Source organism: Equus caballus, chromosome X (assembly GCF_041296265.1).
Source record: "Equus caballus isolate H_3958 breed thoroughbred chromosome X, TB-T2T, whole genome shotgun sequence".
NCBI classification, from domain to species: Eukaryota; Metazoa; Chordata; class Mammalia; order Perissodactyla; family Equidae; genus Equus; species Equus caballus.
Genome location: NC_091715.1, coordinates 73,980,072 through 73,991,576, shown reverse-complemented (window position 1 = coordinate 73,991,576; position 11,505 = coordinate 73,980,072). Strand labels below are relative to the sequence as shown.

General features: G+C 38.4%; 1 protein-coding gene across 3 annotated transcripts; it reads left to right on the top strand.

The window, feature by feature from the left end:
- The first annotated feature begins 4,729 nt into the window (after nt 1–4,729).
- Nucleotides 4,730–11,106, top strand: ITM2A (integral membrane protein 2A). Of its 3 annotated transcripts, XM_001501335.7 has the most exons (7): nt 4,730–4,899; nt 5,161–5,322; nt 8,826–8,957; nt 9,238–9,435; nt 9,673–9,783; nt 10,028–10,178; nt 10,329–11,106. In XM_001501335.7, the coding sequence occupies exons 2-7, from the start codon at nt 5,212–5,214 to the stop codon at nt 10,415–10,417; spliced, it is 792 nt and encodes a 263-aa protein (XP_001501385.1). In that variant the 5' UTR covers nt 4,730–4,899; nt 5,161–5,211; the 3' UTR covers nt 10,418–11,106. The 3 variants fall into 3 exon arrangements, with proteins under 3 accessions (XP_001501385.1, XP_070114367.1, XP_070114366.1); XM_070258266.1 differs by lacking the exon at nt 8,826–8,957 and having other exon boundaries at nt 4,875–4,899; XM_070258265.1 differs by lacking the exon at nt 4,730–4,899 and having other exon boundaries at nt 5,032–5,322.
- The last annotated feature ends 399 nt before the right edge of the window (nt 11,107–11,505 follow it).

Sequence of the window (11,505 nt, the reverse complement as noted above, 5' to 3'; positions counted from 1 at the left end):
CACGCTACAGCGTTCCTTTAGATTTGTTTCCTTTTGCACTAGCACAGAAACCTGGCAACGGTACTAAAGTATAAGAAATACTTTTTGTGGATCTTGAGTTTGCCTTAGAAGATTATCAACCAGGATTTTCTGCTTATGATCTGACAATTTGTTGGGACTGGCAGTACCATTGATCTGACAACAATATAATTTAGAGCGTTTCTTTGTTGTATATGCTCTTCTGGCCTCAATATTAACAATATGCCATCATGACCTGGATTAATTAAAGGCTTTGGAATATTAATACATTAGAGTTAATCTAAAAATTAGTGAAGTGAAACAAAAACAAAATTGCATTTCAAGAACAATTAAGGTGAATCATGTGTCATAAAATAACTTGGCATTTTGTGTTAAGACTAAACTAGTAACAGAATATGTTGAGCCATCAACAAAACTAAACATGGGGGTAAAAATAATATCTGATCTAACAAACATTAAGAAAAATACAAATACTTGTGCTTTCATTGAGCAGGAACATAACTTCTAAAATCACAAAGACATTTTAGTATCACCCAGTAATATTTTATGGAGCAACTGAACCAACCGGACATTCTCAAAAGCATTCCTGCGGCTAGTCTTGAGTTTCTCAATGGTATTACTCAGGACTGGAACTTCTGTAAAATTTGATCAGATAAGACCTGTTCAGATATTGATTCATAACTCTATTTTGAAAATTCCCCACATAGTCTGAAACAAGGTAAGAATTGTTACACAATTTAGAGAAGGTGCATTGAAAATGCAAATATTTTGCTAGATTTTTCTGTCGCTCTAAATGACAAAAAAAGAAAAATGAGTCTTATAAATTAGGGTGGGGCACAAATTCCTCTTAACCTTGAAGATAGGACCACATCATTGTGAAAAAATGATGAAATCTGTTCTTATATGTAAGAAAACGTTGCATCCTCTTATTACTATAGCTTACTAGTCTACAAAAAAAACCCTTAAATGGAGTCCAGAAATAAGAATCTATTCCAGAAAGTGAGTGTTACTTTGTGTGAGGAGCCCTAGCTATGCTCCTACGGCTGAGCTACATATGCAGGGAAGTAGTGGACCTAGAAAACGGCCTGGCTCTTTAAAGATTTAAACCAAACTCCTGGAATTATACCCAGAAGCAGATGGCTGACCAGCTCTCCCTGTAGCTGCTTCTCTGCTGACAAAAGTAACTACACAACTCAGGAAAAATATGCTTTACGATGAGTAGCTTATAACCATGTACCCACGGCGAGTAAAGTTTTAAAAGGGTTTCAAATGTTTTCAGTTCTGAACAAAATCCTAAGCAGGAATCTCTGTTTGCAATATGGGCAGGGGATTCATGCTTCATTTCCCTAGAGAATATGCTGATTATTTCCCCTGCTTTCAAGCCAGCTCCCTTCTTGATTTTCCCACTTCTTTTAGTGGCAGCAAGACAATATAGTGGTTAACAGTATAAACACTGGAATCAGACTGCCTGGGTTAGAATTTGACCTTGGGCAAGTCATCTAACCTCTTGGAAACTCAACGAAATGAGGAACATAATAATACATCACAGGGTTGTGGTAAAGATCAAATGACATAATCAGTTTAATGGGCTTAGCACAGAATCTAGCATTTGATGTGTTTGACAAATGTTTAGTATTGTTATTATCAAGGGTACCACCATTTTCCGAATCTTGGATTCCCAGTCATTCAAAATGGAATTATTTTTTCTAATTTTTCTCCTTCATATGCTTTATCAGCACCAGACCTTGTAAAGCACGGCTCCTAAACATCTCTGGAAGTTATCCCCTTATTTTCAATATGGTAATCATCAATGTATTCCACCACCCCTCACTTGGAATATGGGAGTGCCCTCTGAATGGTTTCCCAGTACATCCTGCTGTTAGATTAATCTTCCTAAACAGAATGCTGGATGTAAAGCCATTGCAGGTGAGCTAGGAATTTAAACACTCCTACTAGCACTGGCTGTGGGTGGAACTACTCTGCTGGTTTGTAGAATTGCTATATCCTACTCCACAGCACAAGACCAGTGCTACCACTACAAAAATTGGAGAACTTATGACAAATACGTCATTGCCATAGGTGCAGTGGTGATATGCTCTATAAGGGCAAACTCGTGTCTGCTTTGCTCACCACTGTATTCTCATGGCTGATCACAGCACAAGGCAGTAGATCCTCAGTAAATATTTGATAAACAAATAAGTTAATAAATTAAATGGTATCATAGATGCCACTAGTAGCCTTATTTTTGTGTGAGTGAATTTTTGGTAATTTCAGATCATTCAAAGAGAGTTAACATGTTTTCTTGGCATCCAATTGTATGCCACGTTCCATTCAGCCTAAACTGTGATAATTTAGTCATCATCTGGCATGTGAGAACAGGGAAGTCATTTATAAACTTGAATGGTGTGCATTCAGACATGATTAACAATGAAAGCTGGAATCAGCACGGCAGCCAGATCCCCACAGTTTTCAAAGACAAGAAAGTAAGAAAAATTGATTCTAAGAAACCAGAAGTTGTTGCTGGGAAGGAAAGAGTATAAGAAACAGCTTAGCCAATGAGAAGTGTTTTTTAGTAGATAGAAATACGTTCAATATTGGTTTCTGCCCAATGGTCAAGTGGCAGATTATATTTTGAAATTCAAAAACATGAAGGAACTATTTTCCCTTCCTGAAATGGGCACTAAGAATGGGTGTTGTTGCTATTCTATAATTGTAACACAAATACTACTTATTTTTATTGAGAAAGTAACAGCAATATCTGCTAATCTGAGACCGTGCTTGCATCACATATGTGCAACAGCAGCAAAGGCCTTTAGAGAGGTGTAGATGCCATTCCTTACAGGGAGCATGGCATTAACAAACAGGAGATAGATAAATTTTTCAAAATCCAACAGAGAAGTTAGATGTTGATTTACGTGAATATTGTCAGAAGGTCTGACCTTTTCCAAGATGACCTATATCCAGATACTGTGGAGTCTTAAGCAGCTCTAGAAGCTAAAGAATAGTTGAAGGATAAAATTCATAGATCATCCTCATAACCTTGAAACACAGGTATGTTGCAGACTAAAAATAAGAATCCTGGCGGGACCAACTATTTCCCTCTCCTATCCTGTTAATAATTTGAAAGGTTTTTCCCCCTGCATTATCCTAAATGATCCTCACAGCAACAGGATGAAAATATTACACTATTCTACTGAGGAGAAAACTGAGGCACAAGGAGGTGAGGTGACATGCTCAATGTCATATACTCAGCAATTCATCATATATTCCCTTGGTTATTTTTAGAGTTTGGGTCTATGCATCTGTAAAATGGAAATAATCCCTGCTCCTTCTGCCTGACCACATTTGAGGGAAGATACACTAAGATAATACATTACTATCTCATCAAGCACCTTGCACTTGGTAGGTAAATGTTTAGGAGCAATCTTTTGTTCAGCAATCTGTATGGTGTGGATCACAGGGTCAGAGTAGCACAGACTCTTTGTGAGTTGTCACAAAGTTGATGGCAAAGAGAAGGTAACTGTAAAGAGAAACATCCTAAGAAGTTGAGATTTCCTTAGCCTACACTAAAGGTTGCCTGATAAATTTTAAATTATAATGGCCAGACTTAACAAAGAATAAGTAAAAGAAGATAAGATGCTGATATTTCTAAGCAAACTCAAACTTCCTGCCCTGTGTAAGGCACAGGCTCCCCACTGTTCATTTCCCTTCATCTACCTTCCCATCTGCGGGCCTATCTGGGAAAATGAAGGCTGTCTTCACAAAGCTCCCACAGTTGAGACAGGCAACAGGCTTCAGAGTCAAGGAAACCTCAGTAGGTAAACTCCAACCTGGAATTTCTTGGACAGAAGGGTGGTGACTCTTAACATATTCAAGTTCCTTCAATAAGTATATGGGTAGATGGGGGATTCTCTAGCACAAGCTGGATTCTTTTATTTATTTATTTTTTTGATAAGTGTTATTGCCTTCACACATCAGATCCCTCTACTGTCTTTGGCAGCAGGACTATTTTTAAACTGTTTACCACTACCACCTCCAGTCACCAACCTTCACAGCATGAATTTCACATGGTGAGGTTCTCTATCAGTGTTACAATCAGAGAGAACCGATTGCGAACAAATAGCGTGATTACACTGGCTGAACATGTAAATGTTTCAAAAATAATTTTTAACTCAGCCCCTTTGAGATTATCGTTTTCCCACCAGAGCTGTGTTAGCATCTGGCTAAATTTTGTGTCCTCTACCCACACTTCCACCTTCCTAAACACATAGGTACACACACACTCCTGCTTTTCTCCCTGCAGATTTCACAGCTGGAGGCTGAAGAGAAAAAAGCTCTGAGCTGAGACCTTACTCTGGTTTCCCTGACCTGGGAGAGTGAAAAGATCTGGACTATTTCAGGGATTCACTCTGCGCTTTCCACCCTCCTCTATGTCTCATCATGTCCTACCTGCAAAATGGCAAATTGAGGAGGCAGGAGTCTTATATTTCTGATTTAGCATTGCTCTAGGTTGGGAAATTAAAATTACAAAGCAAACAAACGCGAAGAAAGAAAAAAAAATGTTGAGAGAATGAAACAAGTAACTATAAACGGGCTTCTGAGTGTTCTTTAAAGGGAAAGTATTATTATAAAGGTACAGAACAGTCATGGAGCTGTGCTTTGGGGACCTGGGTGGGTGCAGAGCTGAGGAAGCTTGGGTTGGTGCCAAGTTACAGTTCCTAGCCCTGCAGGGGGCCAGGCCCAAGTTTGGGAAAACAGAATCAGGGTCAGGGGCTATTGTGGCCTGGACAGAGGCAGAAAGACACGACACAGCAGGCTTCCTTCCTGTCTTGCCCTTATCTTAGGGCGCAGAGAGTGGGTGGGAGCACGCCTGGAGTGCAGGTGAGGCACGTTGAGCCCCAGCCGGCCAGGGCCCCACCTCCCCTCCTTTTTTCCCACTGGCAACCCCCACCCCCATCCCAGCACTTGGACCCCCTCCCGCTCTTCCCTCGGCCCCTCCCTGGGCCCGCCCACGGTCTCCCACCCAGCTTGGGACTGCGTCATAAGTATCTCCAGACCTGGGCTTGCAGAAGCGTAAGGCAGACGGGGGAGAAAGTAGGTGCTGCTAGGGCCAGCGTGATCGTCTCCTTTTCCAACCTGCAGCCCAGGACGCTGATTCGAGCCGCGCCTTACCGCGCAGCCCGAAGATTCACCATGGTGAAAATTGCATTCAATACACCCACGGCGGTGCAAAAAGAGGAGGCGCGGCAAGACGTGGAGGCCCTCGTAAGCCGCACGGTCCGAGCTCAGATCCTGACCGGCAAGGTAGTTTTCCCCACTCCACCCCTGACTGCCTGCTAGGATCGGGAAGGTAGGGAGGAGGTGGCTGGGGGGAAGAAAGGAAGAAGGCGGCAGAAGACAAAATGAAAGCTGCCCCGCAGCTCCTGTGTTCCTGGGCGGTCCCCTCTGCGCTGTCCGTCGGGTTTGCCCGGTCGCCCCGGTTCTGTCTAGAACCTTTCTAGACACCTTTCGCTTGCCCATGCCCCACGCCCCTTAGCATCTCCGCTCGTCGCGCCACGTTCCGTCGGTTCCAGCCCACGCTGTACACAGCGGAGGGATATTGGAAGGAGTTTGAGGAGAACCTCTAGGACTCGACGTCAGCTTCTATCTGGGGGAATTTGCGGGGGGCTGAGGATCAAAGAGAGAGGTATGATCCCCAGTTCCCAGCTCCAGGGGCGCTCACAGCCTGCAAAGGGGTGGAGCGGACACGTAGGGTGAAGCAAGGGCCAGAGATTTAAGTCTTTTTTTTTTTTTCCTTTTGACGTGTGCGGAGTTCTATGAATCTGTCTTTCTAGGATCATTGAGTGTTTGTCGGGGTGGGTGGGGGACAAAGGGCAGCTTAGACTCGCAGAGGTATAAGTTGGGGCAAGTGTGTTTCTGTGCCCACCCGCCCATGTATATTTCCAATTTCTTCCTGGTCATAAGCGTCGTTCAGCATTCGGTAAAGGAGCTGTCAAAATTGAAATTGCTCTTAATTAGAATTTTGGATGTTCACTGTGCCCTCTTACTGCAAGAGCCTTGTATGTTTTCGGAGTGACATTTCCTAAAGAAAACACTCTTCTTCCTTAAAAAAAAGTTTGAGGGTTTTTTTTCCTTTTTCTTTTTTTGGTACTTCCTTTTTGAGCGATATCCCTCTACCCCACCTCCCCCATAGAGAGATCTGAAGCAAGTCCGACCTCATAGTTTAAACTTCTTGCATTGCCAGGAACTGGGGGAGTTCCCCGCCCCAAATGTTGGCCATTATTTATTTAACCAATTTCTGTTTCCTTTAAACATTTAACATGTTTTTTAATGTTTGCAAACTACCCATTTTCCTCAGTAAAATCTCAAACTTAAAACGCACAATCGTATTTTCTTGTTGTACAAAATCTGTGAAGTGTTGCAGCTTGCAGATCTGTCCTAACTTGTCTTTTTCTCTCTATAAAGTTTTAACTTTTGTGCTCAGAGGGGAGATTTGAAAAGTGCTTTGAGTGAAATGAGAACCCATGTAGTATCACTGATTATGTACACAATTTGAAATGCTAATGTGCTGATGCAGAATTTTTATCATGGAAGCCTTCGATGTTTAGCCCAGCGATGAAGCTAATTTTTGTGTATTATACGTTTCAGAACCCAAAAGTAATACCCTCTGCATTGTTGAGGTTTTGACTAAATGACAGAAGGTCAAATAAGTAATTGTTCTATTTACTTTGTAGGTGAAACATGGCCAGATTTTTTGGGAGGTCTAATTAGATGCCAGTAGTTAAATATAGCCACACAGTAATCCCTTTTTTCCCCTCACCACTAAAAACTTCATGACTTGTAGTTGGATTCAGTTAATATGCAAGCAATACTTCTGCCAGGCCTGTGGTGTGATGAGGAATAAACAAAAATGAGCATTTGCACTATGATCATATTTCTTTGTTAGGTGTTGGAGAAGCTCCTACAGGATCTTCTCCTGGCCACTATTGGACACTGATTTAATAATACTTGACACATTATATAGTGATGTATGTATTGATCAGCTCATCAGAGATTGAGCACAACAGAATATTATGTCAGAGGTGGTGTACAATGACTTTAGAGTATAGTTCAGAGAGAAATTAGCTATGGTAAGTGACAGTCTCCACTACTCTGAAGTCTAGAAATTTAAATGAAAAAAAATCCTTATTCCTATATGGTGGATTTTTTTTTTTTTTTTTGAAATTGACAATCTAATACTTAGACCTTTCTTAATAATAAACTGCCTGAATTATTGGAAGGAGAAATGTAATTGCAGTACAGATTGTTCTTCTCCTAGCTCAGTGACAAGAAAAAAAAGAAATTTATTCCTTTCAGCATTTGAAATTAAGTCATTTTGTGACTTATAGGTAAGTTTTTTCACCTTTCTGGACCTCAATTTAATAATCTAAAATATAATTTCGAAGCCTCTAGCTCTAGATTATGGTGATTCACATCATAATATATAGTTATCTTCATAGTGTTTATCTTAGGTTAAGGTTATTTAAATAAAAATAATTTAAAATTCTCAAAATTATTGGGACAAGGAAAAGCCTTCAAGGTTTATAGTGTATTAAGAGGATTTGAACTTAAATAAATTTAGCTAAAAAATGTGAATACCAAATTTCTTTGAATTTTAAAGAAAAATCTTTTTTGACAAACCTTTTAACAAATGGTTGCCTCTCCTTAGAATTCATGCGTTTGTTTTCACTAAATTCATTGAAGGTTAATTAGGTCCCCTAAGTATTATCCTAGTTGTCATGGAAAATAGCTAATGGCTTGAAAGACTAAAACAATTCTATTTACATACCAGTCTGAATGATTTACCCTATGATTACCAGAGATTAGATTTTTAAATTTGCTGACTTCATTTATTCTACCCTTGAGTAATAATGGTCTTGGGGCATATTGTGACATACAAGAATGGGATTGGAGGCCCCTTGGTCCACTCCCCTGGGAAGAGTACAGAGTTAATCAGTTACTTGTTTGCTTTGGATCTTTCTTGTTCCAATTCCTAAACAAATTATGGATTTCACAGAATTTTACAGTCACTGTTAAACACACAGCTTTTGTGCCTAGCTACCACAAATTCTGTACTTTAAAATCTATAGTGTTTTGATCAGAACTTGGAAAACATTAATTCATTCGTGAAATACACAGCTATAGAATATTGGTGACATTAGGAAGCCTAGTTTCTCACTAAAATTAGGAACATTATGAAATATATCTCACCTTCAATACTTTAATTTCTAACATAGAGGAAAATGGCATATACCTGCCTTATAGAACTCCTTCCTATAAAATTTAATTTTTAAAAAAACAGCTTTTTGAAAGTCAGTTAATAAATCAAAGGATTTTAATTCACTTTTTTACTTAGCAAACAAGTTGATTTACAAAAAATAGTAAAGAAACATAATTATATTCCAAAAAGTTAGTGATTCTATCCATGTATAAGTCCAAAAAGTGACAAACTTCCATTTATTAGAGTATAACTTATTGCATAAATGAATAGTTATTTTCAGCTGATTCTAGAAATGTTTATTTTGAAATAACTTCATATCTATGTTTGGGTTTGGAAATGCCAGAAGGAAGGTTAATATAATTGGAGAGAGATTTTCACATCTATTAAACATCAGAAATTGTCTTGAAATGATTTTAAGCTAGGATAACTTAATAACATCGTTTTAAAATATCTTGAATTTCAAGGAAGGTAAATTGTACACAGAAGCAACAATGTGTCTAAAAGTGCGATCTGGTTTTTGTTTTTGGTTTTGCTTTTTAATAAATAGGAGCTCCGAGTTGCCACCCAGGAAAAAGAGGGCTCCTCTGGGAGATGCATGCTTACTCTCTTAGGCCTTTCATTCATCTTGGCAGGACTTATTGTTGGTGGAGCCTGCATTTACAAGTACTTCATGCCCAAGGTAATAATAATTACAATTCTTACAATTTGGATTACTAATTGCTATACATTTAGTAGCAACTTAAATAATTCTGCGGTGGTCATCAGAGAAATGAAGGTTTAGGGAAAGTTTTCAGATTACCTCTCAGTTTATAAAGTTGATTTGTCTTCACGGTGATAACTGTAATCAACAATCCTCAGCTTGGCAAACAGTACAGTGAATTGATATGACTGTGAGAAATGATTCAGATGTCATGACAGTGAGTATCAGAAGGTTTTAATTCTCTCTTCTTTGTCTTTAGAATACCATCTACCATGGAGAGATGTGCTTTTTTGATTCTGAGGACCCTGCAAATTCCCTTCGTGGTGGAGAACCCTACTTTCTGCCTGTGACCGAGGAGGCTGACATTCGTGAGGATGACAACATTGCAATCATTGATGTGCCTGTCCCTAGTTTCTCTGACAGTGACCCTGCAGCAATTATTCATGACTTCGAAAAGGTGGGTTTCTCATTCTTCTAGGTATTCCTGAGTTTCCTTTTTTCTTAATTCATTAGTAAGTGTTAAATCTGTTCATGAATGTACATCTTTTTGCTGCAAAGTCCTTTTCACTTTTTTGCTACCGAATATGCATTAGTTGATTTTGAAATGATGTAGCTGCTTGTGCTAATAGTAGTTGGAACATCTGCAGCATCTCTACTCGCTATAGCATAACTAACTTTTTCCCCTCCCCACCAGGGCATGACTGCCTACCTGGACTTGCTGCTGGGAAACTGCTATCTGATGCCCCTCAATACCTCCATTGTTATGCCTCCAAAGAATCTGGTGGAGCTCTTTGGCAAACTGGCAGTATGTATTTTGGATGTCAAATTTTTATATAAGCATTTCCAAATAATTTTGCTTCCTCATTTAAAAAAATTGATGATTTGAGCCAAAACATTCCATTTCATTGAAATAATTTTCAAATAAAAACTATTCTGTGAACCTAAAACTGCTCTAAGAAATAAAGTCTATTAAAAAAAGGATATCTGCTATAGGTAAGGATTTAAAGTGTTTTAAAAAGTTTTCATTTCCATTTTTTTTTAATTTTTAGAGAGGCAGATACCTGCCTCACACTTATGTGGTCCGTGAAGACCTGGTTGCTGTGGAGGAGATTCGTGATGTTAGTAACCTTGGCATTTTTATTTACCAACTTTGCAACAACCGCAAGTCCTTCCGCCTTCGTCGACGAGACCTCTTGCTGGGTAGGCAGTTCATTCCTTCTTTTACTCTGTGTTATCGGGACAGTGAAGGAGAGTGGGAGTGCAGTACAGGGGAAAGTGGAGAGCAAATATACATATGTTTTCATTTACATAAAAAATTAAAAAGTCACTATTTTATGCATTTCCTCACAGGTTTCAACAAACGTGCCATTGATAAATGCTGGAAGATCAGACACTTCCCCAACGAATTTATTGTTGAGACCAAGATCTGTCAAGAGTGAGAGGCAACAGAAAGAGTATCCTTAATAAGAAGAAGTCAGAAATTTACAATACGACTTCAACATTAAAGTGTGTGAGATACTCAAGATATTTACTCATGCATTTACTCTATTGCTTATACTAAAAAACAAAAAAACAAAAAAAGGGAAAAAATGTACTAACCACTGCAAGCTCTTGTCAATTTTCAGTTTAATTGTCATTGCTTGTTGTTTGAAACTGAAATTAAATAATTCTTATGTTTTCTTTTGAATTTATAGGGTTTAGAGTTCTGAAAGCAGCATGAACGTGTCAGCTAACATCCTGACAATAAATCCCATCCTTTGCGATTTGTTTAAAGTAAGCTCTTCACTCAATCATAGGGTAGAGCGTATTTTACATTTAAAATATTTTAAATTGTTTTTGACTTTTTTCTGTAAAGTATGTCCAATCTCTTACCATTGTTTTTTGTTTTTCATTTTGTGCAACTTTCCTGAATTTAGAAATTGCATCTTTGCATTTCTGTTAGGTGCTGTGTAACAGATCTGACTTATATGTGAAAAAATTTCATAAAAAAGTCACTCTAATGCAGTGGTTCTTTTTCACTGATATGTGTATTGTGAAATCCACAAAACTGTACAAGTGCTGAATGCTGTAAGGAATTTAGGTTGTATGAATTCTACAACCCTATAATAAATTTTTCCATATTCAACAACTGTTTCTCACTTGAGGTATACTTAATGTGAACAATTAACATTACTTATTTAGCTTTGGCTTACCTGAAACAGATCTAAAATTATGAGCTTAGCTTTGCCCTTATTCCCACCTCCACACATTTGTATTTTATCATTTCGTATTTTACTTCTTTTTTGATAGTTTATCAATTACTGTTTTATAAATACTCCATAATAAGCTTATATGTGAATTCAACTATTTAAGAGTTTTCAGGCCCATAGCAATTTCAAACTTTTAAATGTGTTTCTTTTTCATAAAAATATAAAACTCATAGATGCCTGTAATAGGTCACAATGAACTAACCTTGGATAAGATGTCGATGACTTTTAATAACTTCATAAGCTATGATCTCTACTTACTTACCGAAGGGTATAAATTC